The sequence below is a fragment of the Oreochromis niloticus genome, linkage group LG8, assembly GCF_001858045.2.
Source record: "Oreochromis niloticus isolate F11D_XX linkage group LG8, O_niloticus_UMD_NMBU, whole genome shotgun sequence".
Taxonomy (NCBI): Eukaryota; Metazoa; Chordata; class Actinopteri; order Cichliformes; family Cichlidae; genus Oreochromis; species Oreochromis niloticus.
This window is the reverse complement of record NC_031973.2, coordinates 15,744,274-15,766,893: the sequence shown is the minus strand read 5'-3', so window position 1 is coordinate 15,766,893 and position 22,620 is coordinate 15,744,274. Positions and strand designations below refer to the sequence as shown.

General features: G+C 41.3%; 1 protein-coding gene across 1 annotated transcript in view; it reads right to left on the bottom strand.

Moving 5' to 3' along the window:
• The window catches only part of lrp2b (low density lipoprotein receptor-related protein 2b), a 42,093-nt gene that overhangs the window by 8,111 nt on the left and 11,362 nt on the right, over positions 1-22,620 (bottom strand). The window contains exons 25-64 of the mRNA XM_013269432.2: positions 22,232-22,609; positions 21,810-22,058; positions 21,507-21,715; positions 21,215-21,399; positions 20,839-21,067; positions 20,393-20,570; positions 19,685-19,813; positions 19,338-19,504; positions 18,946-19,089; positions 18,305-18,414; positions 17,645-17,822; positions 17,341-17,554; positions 16,304-16,540; positions 15,993-16,184; positions 15,410-15,882; positions 14,257-14,704; positions 14,000-14,165; positions 13,717-13,875; positions 13,335-13,624; positions 12,999-13,202; positions 12,632-12,874; positions 12,201-12,326; positions 11,983-12,102; positions 11,650-11,781; positions 11,307-11,508; positions 10,910-11,205; positions 9,369-9,885; positions 8,891-9,046; positions 8,554-8,724; positions 8,196-8,419; positions 7,944-8,121; positions 7,657-7,853; positions 7,155-7,400; positions 6,555-6,683; positions 5,569-5,688; positions 5,304-5,420; positions 5,066-5,182; positions 3,498-3,635; positions 3,161-3,283; positions 1,418-1,546 (exon numbers count right to left, since the gene is read on the bottom strand). Coding sequence (XP_013124886.1) covers positions 1,418-1,546; positions 3,161-3,283; positions 3,498-3,635; positions 5,066-5,182; positions 5,304-5,420; positions 5,569-5,688; positions 6,555-6,683; positions 7,155-7,400; positions 7,657-7,853; positions 7,944-8,121; positions 8,196-8,419; positions 8,554-8,724; positions 8,891-9,046; positions 9,369-9,885; positions 10,910-11,205; positions 11,307-11,508; positions 11,650-11,781; positions 11,983-12,102; positions 12,201-12,326; positions 12,632-12,874; positions 12,999-13,202; positions 13,335-13,624; positions 13,717-13,875; positions 14,000-14,165; positions 14,257-14,704; positions 15,410-15,882; positions 15,993-16,184; positions 16,304-16,540; positions 17,341-17,554; positions 17,645-17,822; positions 18,305-18,414; positions 18,946-19,089; positions 19,338-19,504; positions 19,685-19,813; positions 20,393-20,570; positions 20,839-21,067; positions 21,215-21,399; positions 21,507-21,715; positions 21,810-22,058; positions 22,232-22,609 — 8,220 coding nt within the window. The remainder of the gene's footprint in view (positions 1-1,417; positions 1,547-3,160; positions 3,284-3,497; positions 3,636-5,065; positions 5,183-5,303; positions 5,421-5,568; positions 5,689-6,554; positions 6,684-7,154; positions 7,401-7,656; positions 7,854-7,943; positions 8,122-8,195; positions 8,420-8,553; positions 8,725-8,890; positions 9,047-9,368; positions 9,886-10,909; positions 11,206-11,306; positions 11,509-11,649; positions 11,782-11,982; positions 12,103-12,200; positions 12,327-12,631; positions 12,875-12,998; positions 13,203-13,334; positions 13,625-13,716; positions 13,876-13,999; positions 14,166-14,256; positions 14,705-15,409; positions 15,883-15,992; positions 16,185-16,303; positions 16,541-17,340; positions 17,555-17,644; positions 17,823-18,304; positions 18,415-18,945; positions 19,090-19,337; positions 19,505-19,684; positions 19,814-20,392; positions 20,571-20,838; positions 21,068-21,214; positions 21,400-21,506; positions 21,716-21,809; positions 22,059-22,231; positions 22,610-22,620) is intronic.

The window sequence follows — 22,620 nt, the reverse complement described above, 5'->3', positions numbered from 1 at the left end:
TGCAATGCTCAGAGAAACTACAAAAAACCCAAGAGGTACCGCTCAGAGTCTCCAGGCCTAAGTTAGCATGTTAAATGTTAAAGTTCATGACAGCGCAATTAGAAACAGACTGAACAAGTATGTCTTCTATGGAAGTGCCTGAAAAACAGTCTCATCTATAAAAAGAACATGGCAGGTTTGCAATAAGATTTCAGGAACAATGCCCTTTTGACATTACGAGATGTTTGGCCATGGACAGTGTCACATTTGGTGCGAAAACAAACACAGCCTATCAGCTGTTAAACACGGTGGTGGAGGGGTCATGATCTTGGCTCATTTTGTAGCCACACAACCTGGGCATGTTGCAGTCACTGAGTCGGCCATGAACTCCTCTGTATACCAAAGTATTCTAGAGTCTAACATGAGACCATCTGTCTGACAGATAAAGCTTGGCTGAAACTGGGTCGTGTAACAGGACAATGATCCGAAGCAAATCTACAACAGAATGGCTGAAAAAGAAAAGACTCCAAAGTCCAGAGCTCAGCTAGGTTGAAATCCTGTGGTGGGACCTTAAGATAGCTGTGCATCAACAAATGCCCACAAACCTCAATGAAGTGAAGCAATGTTGTAACGAAGAGTGGGCCAAAATTCCACAGTGGCGTGAAACACTAATAAACTCATACAGAAAATGATTACTTCAAGTTATTGCTGATAAAGGTGGATCTAAAAACTGTTAAATGATGGCCTTTAGTTAGCTTTTCACTCACTGCTTCTTTGGCTTATCTTTTGTTAAAAAAATAATGTTGATGTTCATGTCTGGTTGTGTTTAAGTTATTTTAGGACCCAGTAAAGACCAGAGGAGTTTTATTATGTCTTGATACCTTAACTTCTTTGTCATATGACTGTATTTAAACTGGTGTAATCACGTGTATTATGGACATGATTGAATCCATGAAAACATCATACCTCGAGTACATCCTGATACCCTCTATAATGTGCTCTGGGTGGCAAACTTCATTAGAATATTGAAGTAATTATCTATATTTGTGCTATGCATATCTCATTAATTTGACAACAGTTCTAATACTCTTATCCTATAATTCTCTCTGATTATGAGAAAATATCTCCTCTTTCTGTAGAAGAGCACATAATCTCAATTATGTAATATGATACATAGATCCATGCCATATTTCCTACTGATTGCACAATGCATTTGTTTTTGTTTCAGTCAATATAATGCTTGGATTCGTTTTTCTGCCCGAACCAAAACACCGTAAATCTTTTATTAAAGCTCCGTGAAAACACCATCATCACTCGTCCTAAAGGATTCGTGCTGTTTTTTCCCAGGAACATTTAATTGCAGCCATTGAGTTAAAGTGAAAAGAGGACGCTGTCCTCCTGCCAGGAAGGTGAATAAGTGTTTTGTTGTGGCACTTACTGCAGCCCATTTCGTCTGTGCGGTCTCCACAGTTGTCATTGTGGTCACACACGTATGGCAGGGCCACGCAGTGTCCGTTGGTGCATTTAAACTCCTCCAGTGTGCAGGGGGCCAGTGTGGGCTCGCGGCCTGTGAAGGACGCAGTCGAGATGAATCATCAGCACAAGTATTCAGAAATGGTTGAGTGGGTATACAAGCCCACCTCTGAAAGCATCACCTCCACTTATCTAAGATTAAATTCAGAGCTTTTTCTAGAAGCTCTTTACTTCTAAATTTTCAAACACAACTCCTCCCACTAGATTAAAGCGTAAACATGCTTTCGTGATGCACATTTACGCCTTTCACTCGTGCTTGTGTATCACAGCGTTGCACATCTTTACTGTCTCCTGCCAACAAACAAGTGGATTAAGATGAGCAAGCCAATGTCCACCTCTGCTCTGAACCAAACTATTTAATCTCCTCTCAAAATAATTTGCTCTGATTGATGTTTAAGCTGATTGTGTAACAATTCCATACAACAGACTTTTTCCTTATCCTTGTTATGTTTCAGCTTTGTGTCCTGTGCAGGCACTGATGTCATTTTGGGATTTCCCATTTGACTGGCTTTAGAGAGGAAAGTTCAGGATCAGCATTAGTGTTGTTTGGACTAATGCCTGACAATCCCAGTAACTGATGATAAGAGGTGCATTTGCTGAAACTAATACACAATCTGATTATGTTCACATACAAAATGGAAGATATATATATATATATATATATATATGATATATGTTCATACACACACACACCCACACACACACACACACAGTGCTGTGATAAAGTATTTCCCCCCTTTTTGATTTATTTATTTTTTTTGCATATTTGTCATCAAAAAAGGTTGACACTGCACAATAATTACACAATGCTATTTTCAAATGATGATTAAGGGAAAAAATGAAAAAATGACCCTCCGTCCCGTCTTTTAAACCTAATAAGTGATTATTCCCTTGGCAGTGAGAGATAAATTCTGATAAGCAGCAATATGTTTTTCAAGTTGCTTGTTTATATGCAATTCTGGACTTTGACTGGGCCACTCCAAAACGTTCTTCTTTTGTTCTTCATGCTGGAGTGTTTCCAGTACTCTTGAGTTTCAATTCAATTCAGTTTTATTTATATAGTGCCAAATCACAACAACAGTTGTCTGAAGATGCTTTATATTGCAAGGTAAAGACCCTACAATAACACAAAGAAAATAGAGAAAACCCCAACAATCATGTGTGGAGGGTCTACAGTGGGACGGAAAAACTCCCTTTGAACAGGAAGAAACCTCCAGCAGAACCAGGCTCAGGGAGAGGCGACCATCTGCCATAATCAGTTGAGGTTGGGGAGGAAGACAGGACAAAGGACAGGGTAGTATAAACTGCACTGTGTATTTCCTCTGGCTTGTCTAACATTAAAATTTATTTGATTGTCTGTAACATGTAAATGTGAAAAATATGCAAAAACATGAAACTGAGAAGAGGACATATACTTTTTCACAGCCCCACATATATATTTACACAGTACACTAAACATAGTTTATGCAGAGGGCAACTACAAAACATCAATGTTTATCCCTCCATATTGCCAAATGTTCAGCTGTCCTATTCCATTACTCTACACGCTGCTCAAACGTCCAATAACTAACCAGATTTGTGCATTTAAATGTATATTTTTAGTCATATAAATATGCAGATTGCAGGAATGTGTGAGTGGGAGTCATACAGAGGTCTTCTTTCTCATCACTGCCGTCTCCACAGTCGTCCTTCTTATTACACACCACTCCAGCATAGACACAGTAGCCGTTGTCACAGCGGAACCGGGACGGCATCTCACAGGTGATGTTCACTGGTTAAACACAAGCAAATGCGACTTGAGCCCAACTTGTATTAAGTATACACAGACATATATTAACTAAAAACACTGCTACTTTAAATCCAGATCTTATTTCAAATGATATTTTCATATAAAGATTTGAACCCTCCTCTTTTTCTCTGTGTATTTTATGTAGGTATATATATATATATATATATATATCTAAAAAAAATAACAAGCTTCTCACAGCATAAATTGAGTTGCTCGTCAGATCTGTCCCCACAGTCATCAATGCCATCACACACCCAGCCTTGGTTCACACAGATGTGGTTCGCACACTGGAACTGGTGCTCAGGGCAGTAACGGCCTCCAGGGTATCGAGTAGCTGGAAAGATCGGGAAAATAAGGGAGATAGTTTGCACATTATTACTAAAATCAGTTCATTGTTTTCCTGTCTTTACCAAGGTAATGTTTTAAACCGTCTTTCTTAAAGAGATATATCAGTGGACGAATAAAACCAACCAGCACTGCACACCATTCTGGTCACTGTTTCTCTTAAAGCTCCCCCTTTTCAAAGTTGGTCCACTTCTTTTAACATTCTTTTTATTGCCACAGTTATTTGAATTATCGCTTGTAACTCTTCTCTGATTTGTGCCGTCCTTGGACATGCCGGTTGGTAGATTTTTCTATTTTCTACAAATATGTTATTACCACTTTCCTTCCACAGCCCTGCTGCTGCTGCTGCTGCTGCTGCTGCTGCTGCTGCTGCATGGCAACCAGAAGAACAAAAACTGACATGTTCCCAGAAATCAGAGGACGACATGCAGGGAAAGCATAGGGGAACCAAGTGATGAGGCAAAAACAGATGGGTCCAAGCGTCAGAGAGTTTCCTTCTATCATCACAGACAATCTGAGATTGCTGGATGCGAGAAGAGCTGAGGGGACTTTTTTTTTTTTCAGTGTACGGTTACATATTTTACAGAGACAAGGATACAGCAATTACTCTGAATTCCCACTGTTACCATTTCAGAGACGCTTTGGGCAAACAGGAATAAATCCAAGTGTGGAAAGTGAAGACACGGATGGCTTGCAGCTTTCATCAACAACAAATGAAGCCACCCTGGTTACGTTACCTTGGAGGAACATATCAGCAGACATATCTCTGACTTTAAACCATTAGCTGCAAGAATACCTTAATGGATTAATGGATGGAGTGCTTGTATAATTGTACAACTTTCATATATTTGAATAACAGTTACAATTTATCAAAAGTATTCTGGATTTAATCTTATTATCTGGGAAATTTGGCATTTACAGGATGCACATAACAAAGACTGGTTTTCAGTCTACAATCAGTTTGGAAGCATGTTATGGCTTTATTGGATAATAGTTAAAAAAAAATGACTGGCCAAAAATGGAAAGAATGCAGGGAAATGACTGCAGTTGATGGTTTGATCTCACTTCCTGGATGATCAGAGCCCTACAGGTCCAAAGTTTAACCACACCAAATTATTCAGTTTGTGTTCAAATGTGAAAAAAGGATGCATCCTGTATAGCTACTCTGTGATTTACTTACTGGGGTAAACTAATATGTGTGTGAATGCAGTTTTAAAACAATCTTATTGTGTTTCTCACCTCATTTAAGCTTTAAGCAAAAATTGTATATCCCTGTCTGCTGTTAGACTGTTGTGCCACATTTTCATTCTTTTGAAGCCTTAAAGCCTGAATAATTACCTCGCACACATACAAACAGAAAAAAAAACAACAAAACTGTGGGGACCCAGAGTGCCATTAATTTTCACGCTGTAAACTTACGACAGCTGGTCTCATCTGACAGATCCAGACAGTCGGGTCGGTTGTCGCACTGCAGAATAGCGGGGATACAGTGACCCGAGTCACATTGGAAAAAACCTGGACGACATGTCTGCAACTCTGGAAGAGAGCCAAGATGTTATGTTGATGTGTGTGTTTGCGCCTGTGTGTGTTTTGTTTATGGCTGGATGTAATTTTGAGGAGGCCGAGGAGTTAGCATGAGGAGGAGGCGTCTGCTCACCGCAGTCTCGCTCGTCCGAGTTGTCCCCACAGTCGTTGACATGGTTACACGCCCAGCTTCCGGGAATGCACTGCTCGTTGTCACATCGAAACTCACTTTCAGAGCACGGCCTTGGCTCTAGAGACACACACACACACACACATGTTCAGTATGAGATGTGTGGCCGCTGTGATATGAGGCTTAAAACTACATGAGTAAAAAGCAGTCAGAAGAAACATTTTTAATAAGAAGACATTTTTGAAACAGATCGCACTGAAAAACTTACGGCAGTTTCTCTCGTCTGAGCTGTCGCCACAGTCATTAGAGCCATCGCACTGCCAGCGGATGGGAATGCAGCGGTGATTGTCACAACGGAAATCTCCCAGAGGGTCACAGGTCACTTCCTCTGTTAAAAAGCAGCAGCACAAAAGGTGTTTGAACATGTGGTCATGAGAACATTTTGGGAATAAGATTTTTAACCTGCTGAAACCACAGACTTAAAGGTAAAGTGTGTCAATTTTTAGGTTATTTAATAGAATAAAAAAAGATTGTACTCATAAATATAAACTGATCAGTGTGTTATTACAGCTTCCAACAGATTGATGCATTTTTATAAACTTAGAACTAATCCATTAACAACACATAGAAGTCGGCAGCAGTTTGTGGAAGCCTCACTATCTTGCAAATAGTGGCCAAGATGTCATCGCTGTCAGGACTCTAAGACATGGAAATATAAATAAAAGCATGCTAATTTATTCCTGACATTGTCAGTAGACTGCAATCTGCATTCTACTGACATCTAGTGGTGATATTTTATACACTGTAGCTTTAACTTCATCAGTTTTTTATAATCTGAAAGTCTTTTTTAACACAGCTTGATACATTGTCACTAATAAATACTAATTTGTGTGTGACCGCCTTCTTACAGTGTAATTTCTATTTATATAGGATGATGTATCTTTGCTATTTGTTTTTACAGTTCTGCATTACACCTATTATTATTTAATCTTTGGAACCGGAGCTTTAAAGTCAGTTACAGCCAAGGCTGAAACAAATAAATATGTTATTTAATGATTGAGTGGTGCAAATGATCTGTAAAGGTATTCAGATTTCTTTTTCTGGATTAGAAACTACAAGCATTGCAGAGCTTGTACTTTTAAAGTACACCACGATATCATCAGCTCTTTAGGAACTAATTTAAGATTTTGACACATGTGCAGTATGCAGCTGGTCTGACAGCCCCGACACATCTGCTGAGACATGAGCACTGACCGCAGCCTTCCTCGTCGCTGTTGTCGATGCAGTCGTTTGAGCCGTCGCAGCGGGCCCACTGAGGAATACAGCGGTAGTTTGTCTTGCAGGAGAACTCGGTATCCTCATCGCACTTGTAGTCTGGACCCACTGTGGAGACAAGGCGACGGAGACATCAGGCAAAGGATGGAAGGAAAGTGGCGAGATTAGTAGTGAGATCGAAAATAAAGTCTGCAAGGTGACAAGAGGGTGAGAATTAATGAAGGAGGATGAGTTGAGACATTGCCAGACAGACAGTAATTAGAAGCAGAAGGAAGAGGGGGACGAGGGGGAGGAGGAGGAGGAGGAGAGAGAGATTGACTGTGCAACTTAAATTTAGAAAAATCAACACTACATGCAGCTTCATTAATTCACCCAGGTTACACCTGAGCTGTGCCTAAATCGATTGTATATCTCTGAAACAGATAAGTCGATGCTTGATTAAACGGTCATGCTGTTCTGCAAAGTGCACGGCTATTATCAATTAAACTGCTCCTTTTGTGCTCATCACAGACAGACATGGGGAAAACAAAAGGAAATCATGGTTGGCACATATTTAATTCGCGTGACAGTAGCACTCACTGCAGACTTCATACGGCTCATCAGATCCATCACCACAGTCGTCCTGGGCATCGCACACATACATTGACGGCACGCAGCGGCCGTTTGCACACGTGAACTCTCCCGGTTTGCAGGTCTTCTGGGAGCAAGTCTCCGCATCCTCATCGCTGCCATCTGTACAGTCAACTACTCCATCGCAGTGCCAGGACACAGGAATGCACCTTTTGTTTTTACACTGGAACTGGTTTTCAGCACAGCGGTGATCGCCTGTGAGGACAGGAAACAGGTTTAACATTGAACCCTCTTTCTGAAAACAGGCTTTTATTTTCAGCAGAAAGAAAGAAAGAAAAAAAGAGAAAAAGGAAAAAATAAAGGCCTAAAAGAATCATAGTTAAAAACTTGAATCTGGTAAATGTAAAGTAATTTTTCCTGTTCAATTTTCATTTGATTGAGTTATTATTTAGAGTTCATTATTATTCATTATTATTCAGTTCATATTCAGGATTTAATGTAACTGTCATACTGCAGAGAGCAGCATCCTCATCTGAGCCATCAGGGCAGTTTTGGTGGCCGTCGCATATGAAGCCGGGGTAGGTACAGTTTCCGTCTTGACACTGGAACAGGCCAACTGAACAGTAGCGAGGTGGGCAGGTCTGAGGTTCATCCGAGCCATCACCACAGTCCGACTGACCATCACACTTCCACCATATAGGAACGCACCTAAGGACAAGAAAAAGTACAAAAAGCTTTACCCCTGATGATGGTTAATATGCAGTACAGTAAAGTATCATGTCTTTCTGTCACACTAACTTCTCATTGTCCCCACAGCGGAACTGGGTGCTGGAGCAGTCAGCAACACACTGGATCTTAAATCCAACAGCCACGCCAATGAAGTGATCGGGACACTCGCAGGTAGCTCGCTGCCCTCCAGGCGCGATCAGACACAGATGACTGCAGGTCAGGTAATGGGACGAGCAAGGGTTCTCGCCTGGGGAATAAGACGATTAAATGCCGTCTATTGTGATGCTGGGAATATCAAGCACACAGTTGTCATATACTTACTTTGAGGCTGCCTATAGGGATGGTAGACGTGAATGTCATAGGGCCGATGGGTGTTGTTGCCCATAACTGTACGCTCCTCGCCAGTGTACTTATGAGCTTTTTCCACAGTGTGCGTGTTCCAGTCTGTCCAGTAGACCCAGTCCTCAAATAGAGAAATAGCATATACATGGGGAAGCGAGCCAGCGATGGCCCGGTGCCGATTCTGGCCATCCATGTCTGCAAAGCTAAGATGCACAGAACAGGGAACTTTATATCCAATGTGATTAATTTGTATGTACAACCATAAAGAGAAACCAATGTTTGGATAATTCAGCGCAGCACAGAAGTAAACCTTGTGTGGGATACTTCATGAACTCACTCCAAAAAGTTAAGGTGGGAATCAGCAAAGAAGATCTTGTTGTTGGTGTAGTCTATAGTTAGAGCATTAGGCCACTCCAGCTTGGTTGTGATAATGGCGCTGACATTTGTTCCATCCATGCCAGCTCTGCCGATATATGCTGCGTCACCCCAGTCGGTCCAGTACAGCCATCTGGGCAAAACAGGGCGGGAATGAAGGAATGAGGGATGAGGAAAAATCCAAGCAAAGGAATGGGAACAACTGAAAACCGGCTGGCAGAAACAATTGCACATGTTTGGTTTTAGAGTCAATCATAGATTTTCTGTGTATGTGTGTCTGTGTGTGTGTGTGTGAATACCCATATTTAGGGTTGACAGCCACAGCACGAGGTCTGGTGATAACGTAGGTGTGATTTCTATCTGTAAAGTGCCCCGACAGCAGTTTCTTCTGGTAGCGCCCATCCAGCTCGATCACATGAACTGAGCCGTAATACCTGTCCACCCAGTACAACTTCCTGCAGGAGACAGGAAGGAGAAAAATGTAATAAATATATAAATGAAAAAGATGTTGTTGTTTGTGAAACACATAGCTGCAAAGTTGATAGAAATTACCCCATTCATATTCTCTTTTTCTTTATTTTGTATATGGAAGTGTGCGTGTGTGTTTACTCAGGATGTATTTTGTGCTCAGAGAGCGATTTGCTAGTTATATAAAAAAAAGGAGTACATGTGCAAACAATTGTTTTCCAATTGTACGAATCACTTCTTGTTACTTAATAACCTAAATACTTTTATCTAACAGATCATTATCTATTAGGTTTCTCCTGTTTTACAAACCTGCCAACCCAGTCCAGTGCCAGGCCTTCAGCTCCTCCTATATCGTTGCTCACCAGCGTCTCCCTGTCGCTCCCATCGAAGCGCATCCTCTCAATCTTTCCCGCCCCTACGTCCAGCCAGTACAGCCTCTTCTCATAGTGATCAAATTCTAATGCCACCACATTTGTCAGGCCCTGCAGGACTATGCTCAACTGTAACCCGTCAGTGGTCAAATTGCGGATGTAGTAGCGATTGGTATACAAGAGGTACGGGTTGATGCCGCTGTTCTGACGGCAGGTGCGTCCATCCGGTTCGCGGATGTACCCTGGGGCGCATTTGCAGTGGTATGAGCCAAAACTGTTCTCACAGATCTGGCTGCAGACGGCGGGTGTGCTGACACACTCGTCGAGGTCCTCGCAGGCTTTGCCATCTGGCATGAGCTGGTAGCCTGGGTTGCAGGAACAGTAATAACCGGTGAGGGTGTCAGTGCAGATTTGGGCGCACTTGTGGACTGCTGGGTCGAGACACTCATTAATTCCTAAAGAGAATAAAGAAAAAGTGAGAAGCTGAGCAAAGACAGAATATGGATGAGGTTTTAAGACCTGCAGCAAAAATACAGGTAACAAGAGCACTCAAAGAGCACAACTCTCCACGAAGGGCAAGAGCTATACTAAAACTCTGATGGTTTATCATAGTGAAAATGTATAATTTTCTATTGAAACAAGAATGTTTTAAAAGAGCTCAAACAATGACAGTGCTTATGTTTTCCACTGACTAATATATTGCTGTAAAATGTGGAGATTATCCAATGGAATCTCAGCCTTTTTCCTCATTTGTGTCACCCTGACCTTTGACTCATGACTTTAAAGTATTGCGTACTAAAATTGTGTATTTTATTATCTTTACCCACATGATTGGAGCATAATTGACTGAAACCTTTGGTTTCTATAAACTGTAAAAAACATTTGATTAAATTTAAATTGACTTTTGGTGCAAACATTGAAGGTCAAGATTGGCCTGCTTAGCCAACCCAGGTACTAATGTCCCCCAAGGCCTAGTATATTGTTGTCAAGTTTAAGGACAATCCATAAAACACTTTCACAGATATTCATATTTGGCGTGACCTCTGATTTTCACCTAAATTAAATAATCCTGAGCTGTTTTTGGTGTCTACTGTCACAAAATGTGAAAATGTGTATCTTGAAAACTGTGGATCTTGGACTGCTAACAAACAGACAGACAGACAAATAAGTCTGATTACATACTCCATCTTTTCAGAATAAATTATCAGTATTTATAATATGTAGCAATATGTGCAAATATACATATATTTATAAAAGCAAACATTTTCATAAAATATGAAAGCACATAGGCTTGGTCTGATTGACAAATAATACTTTTTGTGACACATTCTTATCTTGCTTCATTATATATACTTTAACCATATGCATGTAAAGATTTGTGCAACCAAAGTTTCTTTTAGATGCTTTGTGACAAGGAAATACAGTTCATAAATTATATCAAAAATGTCCCGCAGTTTCCTGTGTTTGTTTTCCTCTTACCGCAGCCTTTTTCATCACTGTCATCCTGACAGTCCTTCTGTCCGTTGCACACCTTATTGGAATCGATGCACTCTCCCGACTTGCACATGTACTGCTGAGGAGAGCAGGTGGGCTGAGGCGTGAGGCACAAGCTGTCTGCCTCGTCCGAACCATCCAAACAGTCGTTCTGCCCGTCGCAGATGTAGAAAGAGTAGATGCAGGCTCCGTTACTGCAGGTGAACTGGTTGCTGCTGCAGGTGTCATACGTACAGCCCACCTCATCGCTGCCGTCACCGCAGTCATTCACGCGATCACAGCTACAGTAGAGTAGTAATTAATTACTCGCCTGACAAGAGAATTTGTCTCCAGACCAGTAAACACATCTCTACTTTTATTTGGTCACACGTGTCACACTTACTGGAAGGGAACAAGGATGCAAAGCCCGTTGGCACAGGCAAACTCATTCATGTGGCAGGTCCGGTTGGGACAGTTCTGGAGCTCATCAGCTGCATTGGCACAGTCTTTCTCCCCATCACACACAAAGCTTAAAGGCACACAGCGTGGATGGCCCGGGTACCAGGTCGGACAGGTGAACTGGTCAGAACTACAGGTTCGTTGGCCTCCAGGTGACAATATGATATTAAAAAGCAAAATTGATGAAAGTGTATGAGAATGCTAACCTGAGATGATATAAACGAGTCAAAATATCGAGCAGCCTAACACTGCACAAATAATGACGACATATCTAACTGGTGTCTCACCACACTCCAGCTCAGGAGCCTCGTCACTGTTGTCCCAGCAGTCATTGTTGCCATCGCACACCAGTGACTCAGGGACGCAGTTCCCATTGGTACAAGTGAAATGGTTCGGACTGCATGTTCTGATTATATCTTCTGCACAGTAGAAAACACAGAATCACATTTTAATGACGATGGGAAGTGTGAACTGAAAGAGAAAAAAGGGCCAGCTTGCTTCATACAAGTGTGTCCTCCTTATGCAAAACACGAGTCACTATGGAAACTCACATCAAACCTAAAGTATAAACATCTTTGAATTTAAGTTACCTATTAGCTGCACTAATGTTGAGCACTCACCACAAGAGGCAGGTTCATCTGTGCCATCAGTGCAGTCTTTGATGAAGTCACATACCCAAGTCTGAGGGATACACTTTCCTACATCACAACGGAACTGATCGGGAGCACATGTACGCCCCGCTGTAACACACATAAGCGCAAGTTTGCATAGATTTACATCTTTATTGATGTGCAGTCTAAATTAGCTGACGCTTTATACATTCTCTGACTCAGCTCACCACAGAAGAGAGGATTCTCATCACTGTTGTCTCCACAGTTGTTAAAGCCGTCACATAGGTTTCCAGGGTAGATGCAGATGTTGGTGTTGTCACACTTGATCTGGCCATTGGGACATGTACGATCAGCTGGAGAGATGTTGGAAAGACACCAGATCAGATCATTCACCCAAGGCCACTGCCAGCCCTTTGACACTACATACGTAACATTATTTATAACATTATTATTTAGCAATATAGAATCATTTTAGGTGTGAGTACGGGCACAGTATTTAACTTGAAATTGTCCAACTTTAGTTTCTGGGGAGGAACGGATGGAGAAAACAGTGACTTCAATCTCATCTTTTTTTATTTGTTTCTGTGTTTGCAGTAACCATCTCATTGTCTAACATAATCAAATATTAAGCCCAACAATTAGCCGTGTCATTACTCACGGCAGTTGATTTCGTCAGAGGTAGCGTTGTCCCGACAGTCGTTGTAGCCATCACAGACAAAGGTTGCGCTGATGCAGCGTCCGTTAGCGCAGGTGAACTCGGTAGCAGGGTTACATGTGGGGAAGGGGCAGCCCTGTTCATCACTGTTGTCACCACAGTCGTTTGTGTAGTCACAGGTGTAGCTGAGTGGGATGCAGCGCCCATTGTCGCAGGTGAAGTCTGTGGCTGAGCAAGTGTGGAAGGCTGGGGAAGGGTTAAAAGAAAACATGAAGGCTTTTGCAGATGTTGGTATAGCTGTTTGCTTCTTGGCTGGCTAAGTTTGTCTGTTTAAATAAGAAATTTTGAAAAAAATTTCTGGATTTCTCACCACAAACTCTCTCGAGCTCATCACTGTTATCGTGGCAGTCGTTGTAGCCATCACACTTCCAGCGTGCTAAGATACAGTTACCATTGAGACAAGTAAACTGATCTGCCTGACAGCGTTTCCCCGTGTCTTGTATACAGTCTTTGCCATTGTTTGCCAGATACCAGTTCCCCTCATGAGGACACTGGCACTCAGGGCCGACGGGACCTGAAAAACCACAGGTAACACAGATACCTGAGGTAAGATTCCTTGTATATTTGCTGTCTTTTTCCTGTTGTCTGTTATACAACTTAAGGTGGGATTTGGTGCCTTTTTGTGCATCAAAAAGCCTGCTCTTACCAGAAACACAGACATGACTGCAGCCACCGTTGAACTGCTGACAGAAGCTGGAGCAAATCTCCTGCTTTGATTCAGCATGAATGTGGATGTCTTTTGGTAGGTACTCCAGATTCTGGGCTAGCACTGTAAAGCCAGAGCCATCATTCTTACTAGCCCTAAAGACACCTCTTTCAGTCCAGTCGGTCCAGAAGATATCCTGCTTGTAGATAGTCATACCAAATGGATAGCTGAGCCCTTGCATGATCACTTCTCGGTTCTCACCAGTCAGGGTGGACCGCTCAATCTTGTCTCTGTAGAAAGAAATTTAAAAAAGAAAAGAAAATCTGCTGCATAATCTGTCTCTCTCCTAATTTTTAATTTATATCAGAATAACTGGACATACAGTGAAACATCGGCCCAGTAGAGCATCCTCTCCTCATAGTCTATAGACAGTCCATTGGGTGATGTCAGGCCAGTGCTGATGATGACAGTCCGGAAGTTTCCACCCAGTGTTGCCCTCTCAATCTTAGCTGGAGATCCCCAGTCAGTCCAATATAAGTAACTGGAAAGCGAGAAGCATCAGACACAGTAATAAGAGGGAGCTCAAAGCTATACTTGATAGCATGTTTAATATCTGAAAGTCATCTTTAATCTTTGGACATTTGAGAATATTAGTTTGCTTTTACCCATAGCATGGATCAACAATGATGCCTTTGGGCCAGTTTGCAGGGGCTATGATTGACCGGTTACCTCCATCTACTCCGATCGACTGGACATTACGTTTAAAGTAGTCGGTGAAGTAAATTCGCTTGTTTATCCAGTCAAATGCCAAACCCTCTGGATCGTCCAAATCTAAGCAGCATTTAGAGGATTTGAAATGAAATAAAGTCACAAATGAGAAAAATGAAATGATGAATGTGAAGAGTGATAATGCTTAACTCACTTGAGATGATAGTGACAGGAGGGCTGGTGACAGATGTTGTGGTGATGTAGCCAATCCTGCTCCGACCTATCCCGACATACTGCGTGAAGAAAATTCGTTTCTCTCGGAAGTCATAATCCAGGCCCATTACGCCATAGCCCAAGGTCACAGTTGGATAGGGTAGACTATGATCCGTTGGGTCTAACCTCTGGCTATTTAGCGTGTACTCTGTGGAGAAAACTAAGAACTCCTCCGGTTCATAACCACATGATACTCCATTACCGAGAAGTTTCCCGTGGGCACAAGCGCATTTAGGTCCTTGCTTGTCTGGAATGGCAAAGCAGAGCTGCTGGCAGCGTCCATTGTCTTCGTGGCATGGGTTAAATCCTATCAGGTTGGCAGATGTAGGCTGGACATGTGCGTCAAAGATGGTGACGTCCATCAGCTCATCGAGATTGTCTCGGATTACCTGGTAATACCAAAAATTGTTATTTTTTTGTCAGATAGCATAGGCATAGCACAAGTGAAGAATGATTGTTAAATGCCTACAACTACTTCCAACTGCTATCACAAAAAGTATGCCAATTTTATGCTCGCTGTCAGCTCAAACTGTCTCTTACAATACCAGTCTTTTCTAATGTTACCGAAACATTAACAATGCTAAATCTATGTTAATGCTATTAATGTGACTTCAAAAAATGACAAACCAAACTCTATGCATTTCCGTAACTTCCTCGCCCTTCTTCACTGCTATTGGATTTATAATATTGCTACTGCTGCTAATTGCTAATGACTGCTACCATGACTCATGAATCCTCTGTTCCACAAAAAACATCTGTTTTGTCCATTTCAAAGAAAGATTATTTTCTGATCAGACAGAAAAACGGTTCTTATGTACCTAAGCTAAATTTGATCAGCACTATTATATTATATTATATACTAGCTTAACTATTAATTAAGCTAGTAAACCAAAAACTGTCCATTTTAATAAGTAAGTAATCCTTTGATTTCTTTTTTTTTCTGGAAAAAAAAAGTCATCACATGTATTTAATTTCCAGATTCTCAAAAGAGGATTTTCTGTTTACCTGTACTTTATATTATTGTAAGCTATCACTGGAGAGAATGACAGCTAAAACTACAACTGTGGGTTAAATTAAGCAAATTCAATGTTCACCTCTGGCTGGTCAGTATTGGCTGGGTCCTTACTGGCTTGGAAGAGCTTTCCAAGCCGTTTATCCACCCACAGCATGTAGTTTCCTAATATAGCCAGTCCCATTGGAGATGGATACCGGCTCCCATACCGGATAATCTGCCTCTCTGTGCCGTCTATGGCCATGCGTGAGATCATATCAAGAACATCATCTGTCCAGTAGAGGAAGTTATTACTGTAATCAACTGTTAGGCCACGAGGTGACGCTAAGCTCTCTGATGCCAACACCGTGCGGTTTGTGCCATCCAGCAAGGCCCGCTCAATCTTTGGTGTCTGACCAGCATCAGTCCAAAAGAGGTAGCGAAGTTTAGGGCTGACAGCCACATCCCGGGGCTGGTCCTCAGAGGACTTAATGAGAATCATTCGGAAGGTCGTGTTGATGGCCATCACCTCCAGGTAGGTTTCGGTTTTATGAGCATTGGTGAAATACAAGTTATCTAAAAAAGTAAATAGAGAAACTCTACATTATCTTTGTAGATTCTTTATATTTTAAATTAATGCTAGTGGAGGTGGATGGATAAAATTGTTGGTGGATGTTGCCACATACTTGCAATCCAGTCAACAGCCAGACCCTGAATGCCTCTTACGCCAACTCCTGAAGGGAGAACTCTGGTGTAATGCCCTCCATCAGTTCTGGCTTTGAAAATACCCTTGTATGTGGAGTAGGTGCTGTTCTCAGTCCAGTACACATAGCCAGATTCAATGTGGGCATCCACCTTGTCATGAATGACATATGATGCTGAGAAAAATATCAGGGAGGAACTTGGGTTAATGGAAAGTTCATGATTATAATCTATGCTATATAATATGAAAACAGGTTTGAACTTCATATTTCAAGACAATAAGAAGCCAACATACATCCGCCGACAGGCACCATAGCTTCAGAGTGGTCAGAGCTGTTTACGTGGAAGCCACGGATATATGAGCGGGTGGAGACAACGGCGAAAGATTCATACTCTTGGCAGCTGGAGCCATCTGGAGATGGGTGAAACCCTGTAGTGCAGGCACAGGTCTTCTTATTGTCGGGTTTGGGCAAACAGAGGTGCGGACAGCCCCCGTTGTTGGAGCTGCAGGCATTAGTGGTTCCTGCTGAGTCTGAGGTGGAAAAGACAGGGTGGTGAAGGCCAGCGTTACTGGATGCCCATATTTGACTGGAGAATAAGAATTTATACCAGATCTCCTGACATGAAAAGGGTTTGACTGATATTATACAAGTTATTTTTGTGTTGTGTCGAACCTGTGACTTTCAGCGGGAGACAATCTTTGATCGTATATACTAAGTTTGGACTTTTTTTTCTTTTAATTAAACTTGCTTCCCAATATCCTCAAATACTTGTCTTCTTTGTATTCCGCGATCTATCTCAAACACAGAGGTGACGCATCCTTTGTTGTCAGGAGTCCTAGACTTTAATGCATCTTAACATAGACAAAGATATAGATGTAGACTTGATTTTATCCCACAGTGGGGAAATTCACTCGTTCCAGCAGCACAAAGAACAGGAACAAAAAGGGAATTAGAGATATATTAGAAAAAATGAAAACTGAAAAAATTATAGATAAATAAGAGAATAGAAAAAAAGCCAAAATATAGTACTATGTACAGATGGTTGATATATACAGTGAAAGAAAAAAGTTATAGTAATTATAGTAAGTGTTGTATATTCTACTACGCACACACAAGTGAAATCTCCCAAAATGAAAGATCATTTACTTTTTGTGAAAAACAAGAAAATGTTATGAGCAAAACACAAAAAGTTAGATTCAGAAAATGACATAAATTTACCACTACATATCCGTATTAATTATTGTATAATCTAACCAGTCTGCACGAAAACACCAAAAACCCAAAGAACGGACACTTCTGTAGTTATTTGAAAAACACTTGATTCACATACTGTCTCTTGCATGCACTTTGAGTCCATGGAGGCCAGACATGCCGCTCCTCATCACCACCATATTGGCGCCAGTCTCCTTGTCCACCCTCTCAATGACCTCATAGTCCAGGTCAGTGTAGTAGAGGTAATTCTGGTAAATAGTCAACCCCCATGGATGGGACAGACTGCTGACCACCGTCACACGGCTTGCTCCGTCCATAGTGCCACGCTCGATCTGGGAAAACAAGAACGAACCGAAAATATTAAAGTGAGTGATCACATTTCTAGTTAAAGTCTACATATTAAACAGGTAACTTGTACTCACCACCCCTGTGCCAGCCACGCCCCAGTACAGTTTCATGGTGGAGATGTCGGCAGTGATGAACCCTATGTTAGCCATGTTGCCTGTGTAGAGGTTCACAAGGTTGCTGCCATCCATGTCAGCGCTGGCGACCTTTGGAGGAACTCCACTGTCTGACCCCTTGTCTGACCAAAATAACTTTCTGTTGAGGGAATAGTTAAATATGACAAGTGATGTGATCTCAGCGAGTCATACCGCCAACTTCTCCTCCCATTCAGTCAAAAGTCACACCTATACACATGATTTGCTGCTGGTACCACACTAATGCTGATAGGTAACAGGATGTTAAAGTCCAAAACACTGAGATTTCTTAAATTTTACGCTAAAAAAGTTACATTAGGTTAGTTGCACTAAAATGGAAAAATATTCTAATATCATGAAATAAAAAAATCATGTAGACATTTAGTTAAATAACATCTTGGACCAAGTTCCTGTTTTAATTGGGTTATATATGTCACAGGAAGCAAACGTGAGGTGAATATGTTGCCAACATATTCACCAGCCAACTATTGTCTTCTTAATGGTAATGACGGTGCTGTGTACTGTGTCCTTGGTATATTATCTAAATAGCGCTGATCAAGGTAATTATATGTATTTATTAATTTTTATGAACATGTGATTTACCCTCGGGCTGGATCCAGCACAATTCCAATAGGCTCTCCTACTCCCTCTGGTTTTCCATTAGAGGTGATAAGGATCTTCCTGTAATGCTCACTTCCATCAACACGGATAACCTAAGTGCGACATTGTGTTTTATTTACTTCCACTAAAAAAAACAACAAATCCCCAAATAAATAATAAAAGCAAAAAACCAAAAACCAAATCATAACCTGAGGTTAACTATAGCACAGAACAAATGTTCAGCAGTCACTTTATAAAAATTTAAATTTAATTAATTTGCTATCAAAAAGATATAAAACCTCTGAGTTAACCATGCGTAGCATTTTTAATTGTAGGTTGTTGTAATAATTTGCTAAACTAAACTTCTTCAAGTAACAAAAATGTGAAAATATACCAACTATATAAATAATAATAATACAAATAAAATTAAATAATATTATACCACAAAATAGGATAAAAAGGAAATGAGCATATTTGATTTCGGGTATTTTTGGTAGTTAAACACAACATCATGACAAAATCTGTATTTAATCTTTTTTGCCCCGGTGTTTTCTGATCTCTTCTAATTCAAGTGATTCTAGGTATGGCAGCAACTTATCAGTAGTTGATAATCAAATGATTCTGTCTCTCAAAATAATGCTTACTTCAATGGTTTTGGCAGTGGGATTGGTGTAATACATTATTCGGCCTATCCAGTCGAAAGCCAGACCAGCCGGTGAGCCCATGAAAGCAGCTGGAGCAAACTGAGTTTTGTTTGTTCCGTCGGTTTTCACTCTCCAAATTGAATCCTAGCATCAGAACAAAAAAGAGACAATTAATTTAAAAAGAACTATTCAGAATCTGCAGGTACTATTGATGTGTACTGATCTCATTTTTCTTCTGTTTTAAACTTATTAAAATGAAATACAATTTCCTTACTAATATTATGAATGATTGTAATGAGACATCTCAATTAGAATCTATGCATGTTTCACACTCAAATTTATTGCATGTTCTAAAACTCTCTCCGCCTCTTCAGTTTAAGACCTCCACTCACAGTGCTCTGCACCCAATAGACAAACTGCTCCTGATCATCAAAGTCAATGTCCCGCCCCTGGCTGATGCCAGACACTGGGGTCATTGCATTGTTGGAAGGGTCTGTTGGATCCAGGGGAATGCCAAAAATCACAGTATCTCTAACCACCATTAAGAAGGCAGTCTCATCTAGAAATGAATGGAGAAGAACAAATAGATGCACAGTTGTAGGAGAGATTTATTTTAGCAAAACATTTATGAAATTAATAATAATGACGAGCAGTAAACTCATTACTGACACTAATTTATATTCAGCACTGTTAAATTCTGTGAACAGTGAGACAGAGAGAGGTGTAAAACCAAAATTACCTTTAACACAGGTGCGCTTGTCAGCATCCAGCTTCCAACCGGATTGACAGTGGCAGGTGTAGTATCTGGGTCTCAATGTTGACAGCAGGCACAGCTGAGTGCACAGGTGTTCGCTGCATGGGTTGATGGCTAAACACAAAAGCACAGAGTCACTTTCAGCCTTGAAATCCGATTCATCAAACTATCACACTGGTAACAATAAAGGAAAAATTTAGTGAACAAACAGATGACAAATGAAAGGAACAAGCTGAGCCTTCCACGCTCACAGTGAAGGGATCTGGTGCCTCTGGGAGCATTTTGCTGGCATGATTTGGTCCACCTATTTTCTTAAGGGTATCAAAATTGTGGCTCTGGGGACCAGGATTGGCCCACCAAAAACTCCAATCTGGTCCTGCTGGATTGCTTTGGAAAATGTGATGGAGGACATAAATTTGGACTGTATTTTCATATGTTTTAGATTGTTTTTTTTCCTGATAAGGACCTCCTCCATGTCCATTCATACTACACCAAAGTAACCAAGTAATAGATAAACATTTACATGACAGAAAGTTCTTATTTATTCACTATTTACAATATAAATTTCTATTTTTATAGTGGGTTCACGTTAGAAAGAAAGGGAAAAAAGAACATTCTCTCTGAATTAGCAAAAACTTTTCTTCTCAAAGCTACAAGTATCCAAGTAAGATTTGTTTTTTATTTGAAAACTACCTGTGGGTTGTTTGATGGGATGAGCCATCACAATGCCCATGGGCTGGTAGACATTGTTCATGTGAGTAGTGATGTTGCCACCATGGAACTTGTTGGTACTCATCACCTTGCTGGTATAATGCTCTGACCAGTATATGGTGTCTTCAAAGATGGTCATACTATATGGGTGCTGGAGAACCTGGTGTCAGACACACAAAGGATAAAAACTTATTGTGAACAATGATTATATTTAAAATGTAACACTCATTGTATTTGAATGGTTTTATGCCAGTATCCTCCAATAACAGACATGATAACACCCCTGGCTTTAATGCATGCGGTAAGGAGTGACACCAAATTGTCTCAGTTCTCTAAACCGTGTTGAAAAAGGATTAAAAGGGTATAAACTTTAAACAAGTAGTAAATATTTCCTCCTTATAATGAAAAATAGGAAAAACTAAACTTACCACATCACTTGCCATAACCTGATATCGGTTGTTTCCATCATAGTCACAGTAGTCAATATATCTGAGATAGGCGTCTGCAAAGTAGACTCTTTGTGTGGTGTAGTCCAGGGCCAAGCCATTGGGCCAGTAGATCTTAGTGCTGACAATGACTTTTCTCATGGTTCCATCCATGCTGGCCTGCTCAATCCTGGGGTTCTGGCCCCAGTCTGACCAGAACATCAGGTTGGTACTGGCATGAATAAGAAAGACAGAGAGGTCAAAGACTTGAGTATGGTACAAAAGGGTGAAAATGTATTTATAAAGGGCCTTTGGCATTAACTATTAAATTAAACAATGTAATACCAGCATAAAATCCACATAACTTGAGTGTACTTACTGGTTACGGGGATCCAAAGCCAATCCACGGGGGTTGGTAATATTTTTACTCAAGAGGACCTTGCGAAAACGACCATCCAGAGTGGAAACCTCAATGTTCTCCATGACAGAGTCTGTCCAATACAGATTCCGACCAACCCAGTCCACAGCAATACTCTCTGTTACCATCAGACCAGACGAGAACACCTAAAACAACAGGGACATATTGAGCACTCACAAAATTAAAGCGTTCATTTAAATGTTCAGATTATAAAGCAAGAAACTCTGTTGTTACATGTGACCATTTGCCTTACCGCTTGTTTGTCAGTGCCGTTCTGGTAGGCACTCCATATTTTTTTCTCTGTGGTATCAGCCCAGTAGATTTTGTTAGTGACACTGTCGAAGTCTACAGTCACAATGCTTGAACCGGTGATCACTGGACTCATCAGGGGTGGTCTTATGTTGACTCTGTTGGCAATGATCTGGCTACGTTTGGCAAGTAAAAGTACAGCTGCACTTGGGTCTAAAGATGGAAAAAGAGCTTGTTGGTCACTGAAAGACCTGTAGTATCTTTATACAAGTTACACAGTTCCTGTAATGTAGCGCTTGTTGCTTACTCGTAGCTTTGCAGGTCCGTCCATCTGGCTCTAGGAGGTAACCATCAGAACAGTGGCACCTGAAGCTTCCTCTCTCATTGTAGCACTGCTGGCTGCAGAAACCAGGAACCAGACACTCGTTGATGTCATCGCAGGTCTTTGAGTCATTGAGGAGCTGATATCCTGGTGGACAGGTGCACTCAGCCCCAAATGGGCCTTGAACACAACCATCGCTGCAGCCCCCGTTGCTGAGTGAACAGTCATCTTCATCTACAGGAGTTAGTAATATAATGTATTTGTGTCTTAAATTCTAGTACATTTGTCTTTTTGTCTTACTTATACCAGTTTTTTAAGTAATATAAAGCAGTTTAGCTATCCTTAATTTCTTTTCTTTTTATGTCTATATAGAGATTTAAATGTTATACATAATACATTCAACTCACTGCAGATAGGTGACTCATCTGCTCCATTGGGACAGTCCCTTTGGCCGTCGCACACCTTGTCCTGGTCGATGCACACCTCACTGATCGGGCACAGCCACTGTCCGGAGGGGCAAGTAAACGGAGGGGTGGGGCAGTTTAGTTCATCACTCATGTCCCGGCAGTCATTTTGGCCGTCACACAACCAACTCATTGGGATGCATATCTTGTTGGCGCATTGGAAGTAGTTGGAACCACAGGTGACAGGTGGGCAGGAGTTGTGTTCATCAGACCCATCCTCGCAATCTGAGTGACCATCACACTCCCACTCATCTGGTACACAGAAACCGTCGCTCTGGCACTGAAACTCATCATCGTGGCAGAGGCCTGGACCTCGGGTGGCTGGAGGTGTC